Source organism: Ammospiza nelsoni, chromosome 1 (assembly GCF_027579445.1).
Source record: "Ammospiza nelsoni isolate bAmmNel1 chromosome 1, bAmmNel1.pri, whole genome shotgun sequence".
Lineage (NCBI taxonomy): Eukaryota > Metazoa > Chordata > Aves > Passeriformes > Passerellidae > Ammospiza > Ammospiza nelsoni.
The window spans coordinates 69627997-69649126 of record NC_080633.1 but is presented as its reverse complement, the minus strand read 5'-3'; the positions used below and the strand labels follow the sequence as shown (position 1 = coordinate 69649126).

General features: G+C 42.4%; 1 protein-coding gene across 2 annotated transcripts in view; it reads right to left on the bottom strand.

Moving 5' to 3' along the window:
- SLC22A23 (solute carrier family 22 member 23) overlaps positions 1–21130 on the bottom strand; it is a 108781-nt gene that overhangs the window by 16636 nt on the left and 71015 nt on the right. Inside the window, exons 4-7 of one of the 2 annotated variants that reach the window (XM_059470931.1) lie at positions 18342–18510; positions 13007–13134; positions 6526–6615; positions 911–1013 (exon numbers count right to left, since the gene is read on the bottom strand). In XM_059470931.1, the coding sequence (XP_059326914.1) occupies positions 911–1013; positions 6526–6615; positions 13007–13134; positions 18342–18510 (490 nt within the window). The remainder of the gene's footprint in view (positions 1–910; positions 1014–6525; positions 6616–13006; positions 13135–18341; positions 18511–21130) is intronic. The other variant, XM_059470939.1, reaches the window with a different exon arrangement.

Here is a 21130-nt window from a genome sequence, read left to right as displayed (position 1 = left end):
ATCCACAAGCCTGCTAACAGCAGTGAGGGCTGCAGAGCAGTGCCCTGAAGTGAGGAAGAAAAAGCCACAAGAGAACTACATACTCTGAAACCTAGCAGAGGAAGGTGATTCCCAGCCTTCTCCAGCCCCACCTCCCATTTGAAAAGAAAACCATGAAAAATTCAAGTGGGCATTTTACAAGATGGAAAAATTAGAAAATGCACTGCTGGTGCCCTTCCAGAGTTTGCAAGCCAATGTATTTCCTCTTTACAAGGTGTCAGTTCTGGACAGAAGATCTCAGAACCTGTAACCTGTAAAACCCTCAGGCTGATGCTTGTTTTTGCCCACATGAGCATGTCCAAACTGAAGCCTTAGGAGGTGAGCATCACATTGTCCTGTTGGAGACTGCACATTCCCCCTGTGACCCCCTGCACATAATTTGAGAGTGCTGAGGCACTTTGTAATCTGCTTTGAAGACCCACCAAGCACAGCTGTTATACGAGGGAGTAACTTGTATTTACTGGCAAGCACCATCTTCCTCTGCACCATAGCCCTGTCAGATGTACACAACTTGAACCTGTGCTCCTGGGGCAGGAATAGTTTCCAAACTCCCACCTGGGATGCAAAGCACATGTGAGTGTGCATGAGCACTTATCAGCACATGGCCACACCAGACCACTGGTGACAGCAACACAACTGCAGCATGGCACCTGAGAAAATGCAGCTCTGCTGCCTGAAAGAGCCACTGAGCTCCTCCATGTTTGCCATAAAAATTTGGTTCCCTGCAACAGCTGGTATTTTCCCAGGATCATTTATCAAAGATGTTAGTGAAGGGTCCCACAGTAGGAAATAGTGGAGCTCCCTCATCACTTCCCATTGCTGCTCCAGTTCACTGACCACACAGATATTTAAACAAAGAGATTGCACTTACGAATTCACACACAACACTACGATGTTTTTCCACAGGTTCCTTGTTCCCACCACTTTAACAATGCAGACTTTCTTTGGTCTCCTGGTGATTTCCTTTTCCAGCTCTGAAACAAATCAAATCAGAATTATCATTTCACTGAAGAGAATGAGAAGATTTACTTGTGAACTAAAATATTCTGAGGGATGTTCTGGAGAGCAGAACACTATTAATTACATTTATGGGAGCTATAAAAACGCTGAACTACCTGCCTAAAGTCCAGCACAGGTTCCTCCTTTTCTTCCAGGCTTCCCTTCATCTTCTTGGGGCAAAAGAACCAAGAACTCCATACTCCAAACATCCTCCCAGTTAAAAATGTGAATGTAAAGTGGGAGCAACATGGAGCTTGACCCCAACAAGCATGATAGCAAATTTCTTGAAGAACTTAAAGATTCTGTTAATTTTTAGAACCCTCCACAGGGAGGACTGCACTCGTGCAGCTACAGGCTCTGCTCCCATTGTGCAATGCATACCTAAAAAGCCATGGAAAGGACTGAAGCTCAAACTCATTTTTCATGGGTCGTCTTTTGTAGTTTGTTCAAATGCAAGTTTGAGAATGCAGTAGCTAGGACATTATGTCAGCTCATCCATCTTCAACTCCACTCCCTTTTCAAATATTTAAGATTTTTCTGATGGATGTCCTAAACGTTAAGACATTTTCTTAAACAAAAATCATTGGGCATCAGCAGCTGTGGAGTCTTTGCATTTCAGAACTAAAGCCCCACCATGTCCTTCCAGTTCTGGGCAGCTTCAAGTGAACTTTTCTTTGCAATGCTGAAATAACAAGCCTTACAAATGCTGCCTCTGATACCCTTGTTGGCACAGGACAATAATGAAGGGCACTGTTTATTTCCCAATTATCCTTAAGTTGGAGTTTGAACACCTACCTAAGCGTGCCAAAGCAGCCACTGTTTCCAAGCTACCGGATCAGTGGGCAACAAGTCCAATAAAAGCAGGAGAAGATGTAGCTATAAAGAAGCATCACAAAAATAATGCCTACCAAGAGCACAGACTAGGTCTGTTTTCTGGGGTAAAGGCTTTCACTACTGCTTTTTTTTTTTTTTTTTTTTTTTTTTTTTTTTTTTTTTTTAAGGCAGGAGCGTGGCCCTGTTGTGAAGGGTGCATGAGTTCTCTTGGTGCATACACAATGAGCTCCGGTGTCCTCAGCTGCCCACACTGGCCTGGCCTGCCCTGACCTCTGCCTTACTCTGCTGAATAGCAACTTCCTAAAGAGATGCAAGACAGGAGAAAATAAAAGCAAGCTGGGGGGGAGGGGGGGATTTAAAAAAAAAGGTCACCTGAATTTAAAAACGAAACAAAAGCCACATTTGCCAGCTATTATTTGAAAAGTGCATCACAAAAATAATAAATCAAACAAACACTATTTACATGCAAATGCTTGATCTATTAACTGCTCACAGGTCACTCCTGGTCTTCTCTCTAGAGTAATTACTGGGAAGGCTTCTGACAAAAGCAGCAAAGTGTATTTTACATCAGTGATTGTATTTAGGCAGAATATGGCTACACTACTTTCCTAACAACCTGATAATGGCCATTTTTCCCCTGAACTTATGCAGCATGAAGCACACAAAAGCAGAAAAACTAAGGTGGAGCAAAAGAAAAAAAATAGTTAAATTAGTATTTGTATTACAGAAACCCTCTTTAGACTCAGCAATGGATCGGGGCCATATTAAAATATAAGCAATAAAAAATTGGAGCCTAATCTCAAAGAACAAGGTCAAAATAATTTCTATAGCAAAATTCTAGGAAGGAATAAGTGGGAACAAAATAATTCAGAACAACTGAAGCAGTTAGATAAAATATAATTGTAAAGGTAATGATTGAGCCCAGGCCAAACTTTCTACAGCAAAAAAAGTCAAAGCAAACACTAGGAGAAGCACAAGGTTTTGAAAGGTTGTTGGTGGGTGTTTACTATTTCAGCTGAAGGGCAACAATGAAAATCACTACCCAAACAACACATATTGCACATATTTCAAAAGGGTTCACTCTCAAACTAAGATCTGGCCTCTAAAGTAAAACATCTCATCCTCTGTCAGCAGAAGGTAAATATGCCATATTCTTCAGATTTTCTTAATCTGATAGGGATTTTTGTTTGTTTGTTTCTCAGAGAAATTTTTACTTTTTTCTTTCAAGACAGAGGGTAGACTTACTTGTAAACACATGCTGTATTGAGCCACAACTCAATAAAATCAAGAGAAGCAATGATCAACTTGGCTACACTTTCATTTGCAACCAACCATTATTATGCCCTCCACTCCTGCTTTGTTCATACATTAGGTCTTCCTGTAATGCATGTGTACTTTGTTTATTGTCATGCATCCTTCTCACCTGCACTCAGGCCCCCCTTTTAACCTTTCTCACAAGTCAGTGCTTCTGAACCAGTTCCCACCAGTGTTTTTCACTGAGCTGCTGTTCTGCCCTCAGGTAAGGGCTCACTTGGTTATGTGAACTGTCCAACAGCTCCTGTGTCAGCTGCAGTGAGGATCACACATGACAGGGGAGCTCACTCCTTCTCTACCCTACTCGTGCAGCAGTCTTTCTGCAGTGGACCCTTAATCTGCTTTCGTGGGGGTTACACTCCATGGACACATCACAGCATCATACAAAAATGTCTTGATTCCAGATGTAACAGCATTATAAGCATTAAAACAAACAAACAAACAAAAACAACCAAAAACCCAAACAAACAAGCAAAAAAAATCCACCCAAAAAAAAAAAAAACAAGGAGAAAAAAAGAAAAAAAAAGGGGGAAAAAAGAATCTAGTCTCAAATCTTTCACCAAAGAATGCAAACAGAACCTAGCATTTTATTGAGAGCCTTATGACTCTACCAGCTACTTACGCCTCCATCTCTCTATGATGTTGTTAAAACTCCAAATATAAGTCACCTGCTTTAGAAGAATGACTTGCCTCCAAGTCTCCAACACAATTTATCTTTCTGATGGCTTTCTCTTTTGCTTCTATTAATACTAGTGAGATATTCACCAAAAATCCCCACTGCAAAATTAATGGCCTGCAATAACCAAAATATCATTCTAATAAGAAAAAATAAGCTATGTGACTTGCAAAAAAGTCATCAAAGACAGAACTGGCTGTCATGTAAGTGACCTGCTGTCTTTGGAGGGAGCCTGCCTGCATGAAAGGAGCTGCTCCACTGACTTTGATGAGCATCAGGAGAGTGGCAGCTCTCAGGCTAACTTCATAGGTCAAAGTTAAGATATTAAAAGGCAAGCCAAAGCCTATTAAAGCCTCATGGAAGCAAACTATTTTCTTTCAGATCTAACACCAGAAAAACTCCTTGTACCCCCAGCTTACTCTTTGATTTTACACCGAAGTCACCAGTACAGAGAAATTAGCATTAAATGTTTCAGTTTTGATTTACCAAAAAGTAGAGTGTGGAATATAAGAATATTTCTATCCATTTATTCAGAGGCCCCTAATAAGTTTTCCCATACTCCAGAGCCCACACACACTCTAGGCTTCCTATTCAGAGACTCAGTAGGAAAACTGTCAACAAGCTAACTCTTTAGATCTTAGTGGAAATTAGAACTATTCACTGGCAGACTTTGAAAGTCTCATGGGAAGGGGAACCCTACCAGCTCCCAGCTCTCAAAGCTGCTGAATTCTCAAGAGACCCTCTGCATCTCAGGAGCATGCCTTTCAAAATCAGAAAGTATCTTTAGAGCCTTCAGATGAAGCCACCCATCTCTGCACCACTTGGCATAGACAAAACAGACAAAAGCCCAAATCAAGCCACAGAAAAATTATGTCCAAAATGACGAGTGTCCTGTGGTGATGAACTTTTGCTGGATTTTTCTGGCTGCTAAACGATACTGTCAGTAGCTCTTTGAACATGAAAAGATCTATGGAAGCCCAGCACAGAGACTCAATCAATCCCTGGAGCATGACAGCTCTGCAGCAGGAGATGGAGCGGTCTGAAACACAGAGGTGAAGCAATCTATTCTCAGGCAGGCAGAGTTACGGGTACACAGGTTTATTTACACCTTCCAGGACGTTTGTCCAGCTCTCAAGCCATATACAGAAATTATGAGATAGGTAAAATACTGACTGATGGGCAGAGAGAGATAAGGGACAGAAAAAACAGAAATCATGAGCGGATGGCAGGACATTAGTAGTAGGATGACTCATCTTATTTAGAAAAAAAAATCTTGTTTAATAATCTGAGTGGGGAGCTTGGCAAAAACCTCAGAAAGGTACCAGCAAGGTCTGCTGGTGACAAAGTGAGGCACTATCTTACTGTCAAAGATAAGTACAATGCAAATGGGCCATTGGAGGAACTGGGTGAGCTTGAGATCCAGCATGTGGCAAAAGCAAGTGAAAATATGAAATTCAATGTGAAGTTCTCAGTGATTAAGGGGAAATGTCCCTGGTGGAAGATAAGCAAAACCTGTGTTGGACTTGGTTATGTACTACTTGAACACAAGTGACTATATGGCACCAGTTTAATGCAGCCATGAGGTATTTGCAATTCAGACAATGAAATACTGGAATTCTTTTACAATATTTGAGAAACTAAAGCTCTGGCAAGCCAGAGTATTGTATTTATAAAAGGAGAGGAGATAGAGAACTTCATCTCAGTACAGGAACAGGGCTGCTCTCTTCTCACATAGCATGAGGAAAGAGATTTAAGATAGGCATAGACAGGAGTGAAAGTGAAAAAAGAACAAACCCAGACAGCAATAGTGTATTTGAATTGAATGCTAAAATGCACCTGCAGTGCAAGAGGAATATGGAGACTGGAATGGCTTTCTAACCAAAGCACTGGACATAAAAACTAACAACACTTAAGATGAACCTCCTTTCATGAAAGCAACTCTGTAACTCCAGGACTCTAATAGCTATGGACTGATTGCAAGGATTTATTTGAATCCTCTATTTCTAATTACATTCAAATAAGATTGAAAAGTCAGACATAAGGTTGCTGTTGCAATCTTCAGTTGCTCATGTGCATTATGACACAGCATTTAGATGACCACACATTAGTTTTTCCCCCAGAATGTTCACTGCAGTTATCCAAGGAGCAGCTATTAAAGACATCTCTGCCTTTCCCATTCAACATGTACCCCTCAGCCTCATTAGCCAAACTTCCCAGTGAGTACAAAAATCATAGATTTCCTTAGAGACATTCCTACAGTGCTGTCAGAATATATATGTACTTCATAAATGCAAATCTCTACCAACTTCTTGTAAGAGTAATAGCAAAGATTACTCCTGTTTGGAAGCAGGGAGATAAAATAGAGAGGAATTGTGTCCATAATGAGAAAAAATCATGCAGCAATACCCCTTTAGGTGTTGATATAAATGCTCCCATCTTTCTGCAGAACAAGCCCCAGAATTACACGCTAGAGACAGACACTGAAGAAATTGTGGTTAGTGACAGCACTGAAAGGGCCTGATTCCAGGGAAATCTCCATCATGGTACAAGAACATCCCTGACAGACCCAGAGAATGAGTACAGCTCTTCGGGAGGTATTCAGCTTCATTTCCCCAGCACTGTCTTTTTTCTTTCTGCAAGCCTCTGCCTCATTCACTACACACCTTCCAAATTCTGCAACAAATGAGGAACAGACAACAGCTTCATTCCCACATCATCGTCCATCCTATGCACTGATTCGTCCATCCTATGCCCTGTGGAAAAAATAGGTTGTAATCATGTTATTAAAGGCTGGATCATCATGCCTTCATGCCAGGAGGCCAAGCAGGGGTTGCCCAGGCAACCTGACTTCTTGCATTTCCCAGAGCATGACTTGTCAATGCTTTCTAGTGTCACCAGTATTAAAAAAAAAACAAACCACCAACAACAACACAAAGAGCACCTCCAATGTCCTTGTGTGGAGCTGTGGCCATCAGGAGGTTGCAGGCACCCACACATGCATTGCTGCTCTATGTTGTTGAAGCTATGGAGGGAACCTCAGCAAGATGAGCAAGCAAGTTGGGCAGCAGGGAGGGGTGAAGCAAATATTTTAGGAGTGGATTTTGCAAAAGAAGAGCTCTAAGAATGAATCCTTGGGCTTGACAGCTTGCTCTGGAAGGAGGGGAATGCATATGATTGCAGCCCCTTTGGTCTCCATGCTCTAGCTCTCCTCTGCTCTTCCTTCATTGCTTTCCCCCAGTCCCTTGTTGCCCTTGCCTCTCTAAGTCCCCTCCAGCTATCTTTATTCTTTGGTCCCACACTTCTTAAAGTGTCTTATTTCCTCTCTTCTCTGGCCACTGGTCCCCTCTTACTGCTCTCCACTTCCACTTGGTTCTCGAGGTCTCCCTCCTACCGTTCACATCCACATCCAGACTCACCAGCCCTCTCCCCTCTGGTGCCTGTGGGCTGGGGAAATGCCAGCAGCACCAGGGCTTGCTGCCAGCCCTCTGCACATGGTTCCTGGCCCGTAAAGCTGGCTCCTCTGGGAGCATAGGTAGCCCTGTGCACAAAGAGCCAGTGTGCCAGCGGGGCACAAATCAACAGGCGGGAGTGCAGCCAGCAGAGGACTCAACTAGTGAGAAAGAATCATTCAAATTGAAACAGAGGCTGACAGCCCCCTCTTCCTTCTCTTTTTTCTTTTTTTCCCCTTTAAATTTTCTAGCATATTTGGCTTCTCCCAGTGGCATCAAAAGGCACATTCTCAGTAGGCACATTCTCACCCTTTTCCCCCTGATCCCTCCAAAATCTGAGACTGTCAGATATCACTGCTACCTTTGCTGAGGACACATTCAGGGCATGCATGGGCTCTTCTCTTCCATTGCTGTAGACCCAGCCAGTAGAAGAGGACCTAACTGACAAGTTTTGCTTTTGTTCATCACTATCATGTGCAGCACATCCTGAATGAGTTGCACAAAGTCCACGACAGCTACTGGACAACAGGGGCCCAGCAGGAGAAACCCAGACCCTCCTGAAACTGATTTAATATATAAGAGAATAACAGAAATCACTGGCTGGGTTGTTTTTTTTTTTAATTTTGAGATAGAAATCTCTGTGGCTGACACACAGCCTTCAAGCAACACCTTGAATTGTTTTGATTACATTTCCCACATTTACCTGACCACGCTCTGGGAGCTGCATGGAGCATTTAAGTTTAGCACCATTAAACACCCAAGAAACAGGATCTGGCAAAGAAGGACATCTGGCAGGTTTGTACTTCACTATCACATGGAATCACCTATATTGTGGAACCAGGAAACTTGCTTTTCTTCTCCAGCTAGTGCACTCTTCATCTATCACAAGCTTTAAGCCAGTAGTGCAGTGATGGTGCGATGGTCTAAGGATATGAGTAAAGCTTTGCAGGGAAATAGACTGACTTTCAGACATAAGGCATTTTCACCCTTCCCTCTGCTATTTACCCAGTGGAAAAGGAAAATGCATATAATTACATAGATTCAAGCCTCATGCTTAGGAAAAAAATATACATAGCAAAACAAAACAGAAAAATAGCTTATGTTTAAAGAAAAGTGATGGGAGCATGTTGTTCAGCAGCAAGAAAGATGAAAGAGTATTAATTTTTTTTCTTCAAAGAGGAACACCCTGAAAACCACAGTTTTCCTAACTGCAATCCACACACATACACACACAGAGTACTTATAACCACCTACCCCTGCATCTTCTCCATGTTGTGTCCTGCATGCAAAAGTACTGGCATCTATTTGGCTGCTTTACCTTTGCTGTCCACCTTTGGTGATTACATCAATATTATTTCTCTAAGCTTAGAAAGGAATTTTGGGAAGGAACAGCTATAAGCTCTCTGCCCACAGGAGCACCACTGGTTTGTGTTTCCATCCAGAGATGAGCAAAAAGGGAGCTTTGATTTTTCAAAGCTGGCCAAGCAGTTATTTTCATGTTAAGGACCACCTGAAATGTCTCCCCACACAGGGGAAGCCAAAGAGAGCTGCCCAGGGGTGGGTTTCCATGGAAGCACCATGTGTGACACTTGGGTAGCTGCTGACACAGCAGTGTCTCCAGTGGAGCATTTCCCAGGACACCCAAACACAGCAGGGCTGGGTGCTGGTGCAGCCAAGGCCAGCTTGCAGCAGACAATCTGCTGCAGGCAACAAACAGACCCTTCAACCCCACACAAAGAAAGAGAATGAATTCCATAAAAGTAATGAAAGCCACCTAAAGTGCAACACACCTTTAAAAGGTGTAAGGTTATGGTTGGTGCTCTAGGATTTCCAATTCCCCTGAACATTCTTTTCTCCATTTTCTTAAACAATCTTCACACTTCCTTATCATTTATGACACTAAGGTCAAAATGACTGTGCCACAGCTGCACTGAATTTTATGTTTGCTTCTCATTCTACAGGGAAACAAGGGAGAGATGGTAAAGTTTCTGGGGAAACTGGTAGTGAAAAACCTGTACTGAATTGATATTATCAAAATATTTAATTTGCTCATGATTGAAGCTGACTTTTTTGGGTAATGCTTTGAAACATATGTCAACAAAATTCAACAAGCCTGTTTAAAAAATGACATTTCAATACACAGTTGAATAAAAATAATTTCCTTGATGCAAAAACAGATTTAAACTTTTATTTCTAAAAGAGGGCAAAATTTAAAGCCAACTGGTGAAATTTTGAGTGAAAACATAACAGGGTAATTTAACCAGGTCTAATTCACCTATGTTTCTTAAGCATTAAGGAAGAAAACGCAACCACATAAATCCAAAAATCTCATTATAAAGGCAAATTATTCCTGCCCAAAATCACAAGGTACACCAAGCACTCAAAAATAAAACCACTTAAAGCTTCTGAGGAAAAAGATCCCTTTATGCAACCAACATCAGCCCTGGGACAGGCTACTGAAGATAAGGGCAATGTAAATTTACAGCACTCTAGACTGCTATCAACACCCCTTGTCTCACTCTAATTTGTTTCCCATGTAAGCACACTCCCACTCCATCTTGCTGGCTGGGCATTGCCCATCAGCTGCCCACCCTCATCTTCCCCTGGCAGGGGTTGTTGTGGCAGCTGCTGGACCTTCCAGCTGCAGCACTGTCTGCACTTCTAGCTCTTGTCTTTAGAGACATCTCCCAGGAGAGCACTGGCAACCACTCCAGCCCAAAGGACTGTCAAAAACAGCAGATAAATTTTGCTTCCTTTCCCCCCTGCCCCACCTTACACATGGGCCACCTCCCCACGGAGCAGAGGCCCTACAGATGGTTAGTGGCACTCACACTACAGGCAGTGTAGCCAATGAATGAGCAAAAGCCTTCAGAAGGCAATAGAAATGGTGTAATTCTTCAGAAAGGAATATCAGCCTGCTCACTGCTTGGAGAGCAATTGAAAATTAAATTTTCTTGCATCCCAGAATTATTTTGTCCTCTTGAACACTGCTTCTTTTTACTATGGGATTCATATCAAGTGCCAAAATAGGTATATATGAAACACCTGTAACTCCTGTAATGATCTGTTATATCGGATACACTAATTTGATTGGTATGTATGAGTAAAATTACAGTGGGATTTTCAGCTGGAAGGGACTGCAAGTGAGCAGTTTGTCATTTAAATACATTGGGAGTAATTCAATCACAGGAGCCTGTTACAACAATGCAGTGAGCAATAATCAACAGCAACACAATGGCCCCTAACTAAAGCAAAACATTTTCCAGCCCTTTCAGATGGAAAACAAAGAATCAAACAAATCACAAAACAAAAATCCCTCCACACAGATAGGAAAGCTCAACAATGGAATAAAGGGAAAACAAGGGATATCTGCATCAGTCTCAATGCATCCTTTCTCCCAGACAAGTACCAGTTTTTTACCCATCCATGCTAGAGCAGCTGTGGACATGTTATTGCAGCACACAAGAGCAGAGAAAGGGTTCCTTCTCCTTCCTGACCCACTGAAGGCCTGCAGCTTGATCACATTCTTAATTCAACAATCCTACTGTATTCCTGTCCTCGCTCAGACCATCAATGCCCCCATGCACCCAGAATGAGAGAGGTGATCCTTCCTTCAGCAGTTTGTAGTTAATCTTATTTCATTCTTTTGATACTGCTCTTCTCTTACTCTTCCTACAGAAACGCAGCTTCCCTCCAGGGCTGCATCAGAAAAGCCTTTAAGTGTGGGGCTGCAGAAAGAGTTTAAAGAGAAAAAGTGAGGGAAGAAGTAATAAAATACCCCAACAATCTCATCATCAACAAGGAGGCAGAAATGACCATGTTCTGAATAATTTATAAATTGCAAATGGTGCTGCACTGACAACTGCTATATCTAAATGTATTTGCAGTCAGAGGATCCATAGTATCAAGGTGTGCAATAATGTTCTGTTTTTCCACATGAAAGGGAGTCCCTTCCTTAAACAAGAGTGTGCTCCTACCATGAAATTGCTGAGAAAAGTAATCAGTCACAAATAATAGTCACAAAGCCATTTTGAAATTTAGCATTCCTCCATGGGCAATATCATTATACATAGCTTAAATAAATCCCTCCAGCACACAGTTGTCTTTATTATTTTCCTCAAAGGAAACATAGGTAATTAGTTTTTTCTTTCCCCTAAAATATGTTTTATTTCATCTGCAAATTCAAGAAGCTTACTGACAAAAGCCAAATTTAGGAATTGGTTGGGAAACTCCAAGGCCAATTGTTGGCTTAGGGACCCATCATTTCTCAAGATCCATAATTTATCCTGAGGAAGACCTGCAAACATGAGGTGGGGAGGATATCAACAGGTTAATGACAGCTCTCACACCCCTAATGCTTTCCAAAACTTTACCAGAAAAATGGTATTTACACTGCAAAGCCACGTTGTGTGATGCAGATCCAGGAACTGTAACCCCAGACACACAATTACATGCAAGCCAGCTAATTAACACCAGTGTGCTCACTGCACCACAAACCACACCAATGACCTGGGAATGTGTACCAGAGATCCTGAACTGGGCTTTCCACCCCTCACTGATGGAGATTGATTTATTCATTAGGCACTGATGTTAATGGTGACAGTTTTCTATCTTGGATTAAGCCTGTTCCAGCGCTGAATGACGGCTTTAACACTGACTGACAGAAACCACAGTTACCCCAGAGATCCTCAATAAGGATCAGACAAGCACAGAACCATCACTTCTGCCCTCTGGCAGAGCTACTGGCTGAGGCTCCCCTGCAGCCCCTGCAGAGGTCAGAGCAGCTAGTGTTGGAAAAGCAGGGGAAATGTTTCCACCATCTTCTGACAAGTGGGTAGTGTGATACAGATTGCAAATGACAGTGCAAAATGGGTGTTTATGGGCAGAATCAAGCCTGTGAGAAGAAAAAGGGGAGCCTGAACTAAATCTGACAGGTGCACTGGGGAGATAAAGATCCAGAAGCTCTTTTCCTTTGTTGTAATTAGACAAACACACATACACACATGCACAGAGTCTCTTCTGCACAGCAATCCACAAGACAGGATCTTGGCTTTTTCAGTGACAATTTTGGTGATGAGGGAAGCCAGCTCTTTCTAAAAGCATCAGTAAACAAAGGAATTGATACTTCAGACTCTCAAGCAAAAACTGCACCCTACCACTGTCACTCGCAGCAACCCTCCATCCCTAAAGCAGCATCACTCAGATGATGCAGGAGAGGAGAGCAAAACAGCTCTTGGAGCAAAGCTTTAAAGAGAAACTCTAACGTGGTTTAAGTTTCCCATGGGGCTGGCACTTTAGAATAGGGGGTTTGGGTGCTGCTGCTTCTCCAAACCAACAGAGTAAGTGCTGGGTGATGGGCAGGATCCCAGCAAGCAGCTTCCTTAAACCCCAGTTTCCAGAGGCACACAGAGCTGAAGGCGCACTCTTGTAGCCATGGTAAAATTCTTCAAGAGATGTCTCTAAAGACACACGGCACTGCAAGACAAGACTATAATTACTAGGACTGTTCAACAGGCCATGGAGCTTTTAACACAGTGCTGGAGTTTGGAATGGGTTTTCAAGAGCAGAATGAATGAATGAACGAATGAATGAGATGATTTACAGGCAATAAATGGACAATTTAATTCTGGGCAGTGATGCCACATGCAGCCATTGGAGAAGAGCTGGGGGGTTTGCAGTTGTCTGTCCAACTCACCAGGTACCACTCCTTTGATGTCGCTTTCTGTGCTCATCCTGTTCTTGTGCGTGAGCTGAAGGATCAGCTCCTTGGATGCCTCAAACTGTTGTGTAGCCATCAACCACCGAAGAGACTCTGGGAAAATACTTTAAAGAGGGAAAACAGGTTAGGGCTGCTTCCAGTTTTCTGTCAGAGGATGAACAGGTAGAGTTTTGGTTGCTTATTTAACCACTCAGAAGCTATGTAATTATTTCAAAATACAGAAGAATAATTTATGAAACAAAAAAGAGAGAAAACAGATTTAGAATGTGCAATTTTATGATATTTTCTTTTACCCTGATTCACAAATCATAGAGCAAGTATCCTATCACATGGAAATACGGCACATTGGAATTTTATAACATATTACAGGTGCTCTGTCCATTAATATAACTTGAAAGAAATGAGAGGAAGAGGCAGCGCTGTCTGCAATAGACATTTGATGCCAAAAAGGGAGTGAATGAGATGAGCAGTTCACACATGGTAATTCAGACCAAAGAAAGAAAACAGCTGACAGAAGTAATTTGGGTTATCTTTTAAAGACAGATGAAAGAGAAGAATTACTTCTTAGGATCATAAGCTTCCCTGACTAAAGATAATATTTTGTTAGCTGCCTTAAAAACATATATATGCATACAGTTAAAAAAGTCCACTTTCCATCCAATTGTTTCTTACAAGTGCTGATATTAACCAGATCAATGAGCTTAACTGGTCACTCTCGTTTTTTTTTTTCAATAATACAAAAGACATGAAAACTTTCAGATCTCACTCTGGTTTTTTTCATGTTGAGACTTTGTTTTTACTGTTCTTCCAAAAGACCGTATTAAAAACAAATTTAACAACTACTTTTAACTTCAAATACATAATAAACCCTCAAACTTCCTTCACAAAACACTGATCTTTGCTGTGGATGCTGCCCAGTTCTTGTCCTTCTAAGCAGCCAATTGCACCATTATCGTACTATCTCTGAGGGCTGATACAATTTGGAAAACACCTTAGCAAAGCCTCCAACTGAGACACAGAAATTATTTTTGGAAGAAGAAATAAAAAGGAGAGAAATCAGGCAGACTGCAATCTAAATTATATCAGCCAATAAAAACATGTAACAACTATGATGACAGCCATTCAGCTTGACAGCTTATTTACTACGCCTCGTGCTGCACAGATGATTTAGCACATCTTTCAGCAGAAAGTCTTGTAAAGAAAAAGCATTTTTTTTTTAAAGTACTAAGAATTTTTTGAATGCAAAATCTCTGCATGCTTGGCCGTGGTGAGGGTACAGCCTCAGCCACCAGCCTGTAAGTTTTAGATTTTCAGCAGTCTGCTCACAGGTTCCAAACAACAAGTCCTGTGATGACCACCCACACAGAGGGAAAGGAAAGGAGCCACAAGGATGGGCTTCACAGGCTGGGCACAAACATGTCTCTTATCTTCTGGGTCTTGCAAGTTGCTCAGACTGGAAGTGCTGAAGCCTAGCATCTTTCAGGTGTTCCATCTCTCAGTGTGAGCAGTGAGAGATTCCTTAGGGACACTTAAAAGTCCATGGGCTGCCTTGAGTCCAGGCCATCAATCCAGTAACATTCAATAAGAACTCCCATGGTCACAAATTCTCCAACAGTGTGACACACCAAGTCTGGTTGCACCCAATGGACTCTCATGGCCAGAGTAGAAGTCCGGTCACATTCAATAAATCTCATGGCCAGATGCAAGTATCACTTACTAAGCAACAGGAATTGTTCTTGGGTTGCTGGTGATAAATACACTGTCTGTGGAAGCACACACCAATAATACTTACAGTATGAATGACAGCCATTGACAAATGCATTAAATTGTGAGATGACTAAGTAGCACTAAAAGTATGATCACAAACACAAGCTTGCTTTTTGAATTTCCTGAAAAAGCACTCAGTATTTGTGAGTGTTCGAGTCTCACACAACAGGTGGTGAGAGAGGAGATAGGTATAGCCCATCGATGGCCCAAGGATACAAAGGCGAAGCCTCCTCTGACCTCCTTCCTCGATTAAGCTACAATTATAATGTTTTCTTTGAGGGAAGGGAAAGGTAAAGTTACAGGTGATGTCATTTCATGTTTAGGTTGGAATTTTTGTGACTTCAGTCATTAGCATATGAGGGGGTAAAAAATAATACATATTTTTGAGCTAATGTCACAAAGTTCAGCTTTTGGTCACCTTTTGGGTAATTCCTTTGGCTTACAGTTCCCATCAGCTCCATTGTTTTAAACAGAGCATGACCACAAGCCCTTTGTGCCACTCCATCCTTTGTTTCCTGCCTCCCCTAGAGCAGTACATCACACTCCCTCAGTGCTCCTGCTCCAAGGTGTGCAGACAGCTTGTCCCTGGTGAACCACAGCCAATGCATGCGCTCCTTCCTGCTGACCTTTGATTTTCAGTATTTTCCTCATATAGCTGGCTGATAGTCTGCTATCTCCTCCATCAGTAAGCAAAGGGCCATGCTTTCACAGGCAAGGAAAGAACTGGGGGTGGGAGAAATCCTAAGAGGAAAGAATCCTTGATAAAGACCAGGAAGGTACCACATGTAGCTGGAAGAACTGTGATTCTGCGCAGATGGATGGAAAATGGATGCCCATGGAAAGGCTGCAATGTGTTGTCAATTAGGGGGCTGCCTCAGGTCAACAAACACAGTAATTGCAACTTTGTGTCTTGGTGCGAGTAAATCCTATCTAAAAGCACCAGAAAAGAACCAGCCAACTCTTTCAATTTCTTCAGTTTTGGTTAGAGGGAAGCAGTTTATTTCAAATTATTGATGCCTTTACTGACATTCATGGCATCATCCTGTCTGGAGCTTCCTTTGAGAAGAAATAAGGTCTCTGTATAGTTAGAGTTCCACTTCCCTTATGGCTCTAATACATACACACACTTGAAAGGAGTCTAACTTCTATTAAATTATCTTTATACCCCTGTCACAACGCCCTGTGCCCATGTCTGACGTACATGGGTGCCTTTCTGCCCTTCCAGAATGACCTAAGAGCCCAGTAGGGGTATCTGCTCCATACTTTTGTATCCAAGCCCATCTCCCCAACCCTCCTAGACAAAAATGCTGCCTTCCCCTTTTCTCCCATCTGGGCCCAGCTTCCCAATCCACTCAGCCATGCACCTCCTGGGGACTGCGTAGCCTGCCATGTGCATGTGGCCAACAGAAGAGCAAAACCATGGGTGGGAAGAGGGCCAAGCCCCAGCCTGGAGGGGCAAACAGCACTCTCACAGCAGGAGATGGAAGTAAAGAGAGTACAGAAAAGGAGGAGGCAGTGCAGGGGCTATTTGCAGCATCTGTTGACTCACTGCTTTGGGTACATGATGGGGAATTAGCAAGCAGTGCAGTTTTCCAGTTCTTCTTTTATTACCAATCAGTTAGCTTTCTTCCTTTATCTGTAACACCCGCTGTGGGTCCACGTTCCATTTGGAAGGAAAGAAAGAGGTAATGAAATGGTAACACTTCCCAGAGAATATGCAACAGATGGAAGCAAAGAGCCTAAGAGAAAAGTACATACTGTACTGACAATATAATTAAAGAGGCATCTCAACCAAGGTTCATTTCTGCAAATGCAAAAACCTTGGGCAACACAAATCCCCATCCTCTGGCTATTACCACTACTTCTCAAGTTGCTATGCTCCACAATATATAAGGGGGACTTATTTGCTTGGTTTGCCTGCCCTGTCCAGCTAAAAAGCCACAGAGTTCTTGCAGATTACAGCATAATTTTTGGCATTTCCTATCCCTTTCAATGTCACTCAGGAATGACCTCTCAACAGGAATGTGTGAGACCCAGCCAAAGCCACCCGAAAAATGTGTGGCCTCCAGAAGACTGCTGAGGGATGCCTGTTCTCCATGCCATCCCCCATGCTCATTAGGCATCTCCATACTACTGCACCATCCTTTTGGACACAAATGTCTGTAAATACTCTGTTTGATATTGTGTTTTATCCAGTGGTGGACATGAAGTATTTCAGCTGGCAGGCATTACTACATGAAGCTTTGGAGCAGACCAGCACGTGTATAGCATACAGCAGGTGAGGGAGAGAAGAACAGCGTCACAGATTAACAAAAACACTCTTCATTATTCATCAAAGAGGTAGATGAGGCTGTCAAGATGAGGCTATTTAAATTCTATATGTTGGAATACAGGGGTAACGCCCTGCCCCTGCTGTCATTATTTTCAAGGGATTTTTAACTCTCCTGAGTGCACATTTTGCCCATGCTGAGGCATATCTGCCTTGGGAATAAGCAGTGAAATCCCCACCGAGGGTTACCACCATCAACACAGGAGGGGTCTGTAAGAAGTTAATACAAAAATATAACTGTTACATAGTGCAACATGTTTTTACATGTTGTAACTTGTCAGGCATTACAACTAGCAGCCTAGCTCACCATGGTACCTAACAAGCTTGGTCCTGCACAGAGTGGTGCATTCTTCTCAGTGTACAATAATGAAATATTTTAGACTTGTTAGTGTTCTTATTGTTATGGTTTTGTACGACACTACTCTCAGAAGCCTCTGTTGTCTTATGCTGCCACTGCGTGTCACTATTAAGACAGAGCAACAAAGAAAGAATTTTTTTGAATGTTTATAAAGTCATGGTGGAGATGGACCTGGCACTATTCCCAAGGTGAAAGCCATCCTACTTCTCTCAGACAGCTGTACCAACACCACAGTGCCACAGGCACAGATGAGTGGGACTGGTTGGGAGTGGGGAATTCCTTGTAGGAACAATCCCAAGCCAATGCCTGGCACAGACCAGCCACCCGACTTCAGCATAGCATGTGCTAATTTGGGCAAAATCAAGTCTAGTTCAGGGCTGACTACCTCAGGCATACAAAACATCCCAGCGTGCTTGTTCCAGGGCTGACAGACGTTATTTGTAACTTTTCTTGGATCAAAGAAACCAACAGTGTCAGTCCAGAACCACAACATAAGTATTAAGGGAAAATATAGCCATGCAGTCACAATCTGACAACAGCCAGGCTGGGATGCATCTTCTCAAGAACTATTTTAGTGCTTAAAGGGGACGTGAAAGCCAGAATAATAACAAAGTACAGCTTCACCTCAGTGAAAGGGGACTGTCTCCCAAGCGCCCAGTGTGTTGCAGGTTGTAGCATATTTGCATGCTACCGCAGATTATAAAGTTATTATTTTTTTGAAAGTCAAGCTTTGCACAAGGTGGATGGAAGAACAAGGGGAAAGGAATATGTATTGTGAAGCACACACTCTTCCTGAGAGTGGAGCATCTCCCAAGTCCAACATCAGGGGCTCGTTGGCAGGAGGAAGAAATACTTACACCCAGTAAAACAGCATCAGCAGGAAGGGACAGATGATGACTGCCTGGAGGACCTGCCAGTCCCTGCAGAGGGCAGCCAGCCCTGGCATGAGGAACTGCCCTGCCATCTCGATGAAGCTCGCCACCATGGTGATCATGAACCGGTGCCCGGGAGGACAGAGCTCTATCCCTGAAACACAGAGCACACAGACAGTCAGCCCCACCAGCAAAGACACCCCCAGAGCATCTCCAGGAAACTTTAAGGGAGGTCACGTCCTGCAGGAGCTTTGGTCAAAGCTCTGCAGAATCAAATAAGTTTTGCTTCCTCCCATATTTAGGCTCACCCAGCTGTCTGTGGTGAAACTTCCATTTACCTGCTGCATCCTCACTGCCAGATTTCCTTCAGTATCTGCTTAGAGAAGCATTTTACTTAACAACAAGGTGTTTATTTTTAAAAGAGAATGTATGGTCAAACACAAGCCAAAGATCTTGGGTCATGGCTTTTCACACATCTCAGAGACACCACCTGCCTTTCCAAACAGTTTGCTGGGAGCTGGAAGAGCACAGCTCTCAGCAGGATTCAGGCACCCAGCTCAAATGGGATGCCACCTGCCCACACTTAATATGCTTTGACTCAGCCAATTCCAAGCTGGATTTTGCTGAGTGTGTTGTTTCTGGGTTTGCTTTTCCCAATAGCTTATCTTGATCAACTTTCAAACAGGCCAACCTCCCATCTGTCTTATCCTGCCCTCCATCCTTCCTTTTGCTGTGGGGCAATTTACCACCATCACTGGTCTCTCTGGTTGCCTCAGCTGTCTTGTGACAAGTGAGTAGATAAAACTCAGTTCACTAGGTCAAATATTTCCTTAAACCCTGAACCCTGGCTAGCTTTATTCAGTCAGAAGATGAATCTGTCAGAATCACAGCCTAACAACAAAATTTTTAAAAAGTCACAGAAGAAATAGCAAACACAAAAATGGTACTGGCTTGTGGAAATCTTTTCACCAGTAAGATTGTAATGGAAGCCTCTATATCATATTTCCCATTTGCCCACATTCACTTGCACAGACTAATACTTTAGCTCAATAAACCTGCCACAAATGTTGTGTAGCACTTATTGAAACGCTGATACAGAAAGAGGCCTGTAAACATGTGTGATATGTTGCTGTCAGCATTGTTGCTTTTCTATGGGATGTTTTCTGTGGTGGTTTTAAATTAGAATTTAATGGTTATTAAAATTTTAACTGAAAAGCCCTAAGAAAATAGGAAGAGATGACAGCTGCTCCTTCATTCACTCTCTGACCTGCAATTTGCATTTATCACTGTAACACAGATTTAAACTAACTGACCAGGAACTAGCTTGTAGATCAAATGTAGGATTAAACACCACACATTTTGTTCCCTTTCTTTTCAGCCAATACAAAAACTACCAATGGATTTTTGCCAATAAAAAAAGAAACTGTATCTGTTGTCAGGCAGCCCAAATTTTCATTAGCCTAACCACAAACACAGCAGCTTTGGAAACAAAAAGGGGAGAAAAAGCTCTCAAAGACTCTCACATGCTATAAAAGGCTTTTACATTTTAAATTGGTAAAAAAGATTAAAACACAGAGCTCCTTATGACATTAATATGGTTTCATTCTTACTAATGAAGTATCCCAAGCCTAGGAAATTTTTGTTGTTCTATGCAAAGAGGTCATTTCCGTTTTATTTCTCTAATCTCCAGATATAAAGTGCTTCTGTTTGTTTTTCTAAACCTTAAAGTAACAGTTACTCACACTTCAATATTCCTTCATTAAGTACAAGGTCGAGTTTTGTTGCCATAGAAACAGGAAGTCTGCATTAGATATGTAAGGCTTTAGCATTTCAATTGCATTGCTCAGGTTAGTATCAGGTAAAAATAAAAATAACCGAGATATCAACTTCTATATAAAGTCAGGAAGCAGTGACCAAATAATAAAAGTATATTTTATTAAGTCACTGGTGCACAGTAAAAAACTCTGCATGCAGCAGTTACTCATTGTATAGAAAGGAAATAGCTTCAGAGATTGTTTAGCATCTATTTTCTTCTCTGGATTATCACATGCATATGATCAGTTTCTGCCCTTTCCTCTAAAAAAGCTGGAGATGACAAGAAAATAATCTCTGCTCTAGCTGGGTGAGTGTGACTTTTAGGCAACACCAGCAGCATATGAAATACCACATCTCTGTTGAAATGCTTTACATATGAGGACAGCCTACTGACTTTCCAACATATCTAGCTTCAATTTCATATGATAAAAGATTCAGCACTGCAGTTTTTAGCAGGCATCTCTCAGTGAACCCTTTCCCACCCCTGCAGCAGAGCCACCCTCGGCAGCAGCCTTGCCCTGGCAGCAGGAAAGGCACCCAGCTGATGCTCACACTGGGGCTCCATGCACCCAGGAGGCCTCTGTGGCTGCAACCATTTCCACCAAGCTCACATGACAAAAATACCAGCTCAGATCAAATTACTCCAAGACTGAGATCAGCTTTACCCACCCATGGCAAATTGAGCAAGCAAGCTCCAGCTCCCCAAATCAATGAGAAAGTTTCCATCTCAGTTACTTGGTGGAGCATGGAGCAAACCCTCATCATACACACTAATCATGGAAATCATCATCAATACCAAAAACTCCCAGATACATACATTTGCTCCACTTGGAAAATTTTGTGTGAGCAAGGAGATATGCATAGGAAGGATTTTGCTTCCTTTCCTAGCATTCCTACTCAGTCAGAGCAGCACATCCAACTCAGAGACCTAATTTCCCTAAGGCCCAGGCAAGTGATTG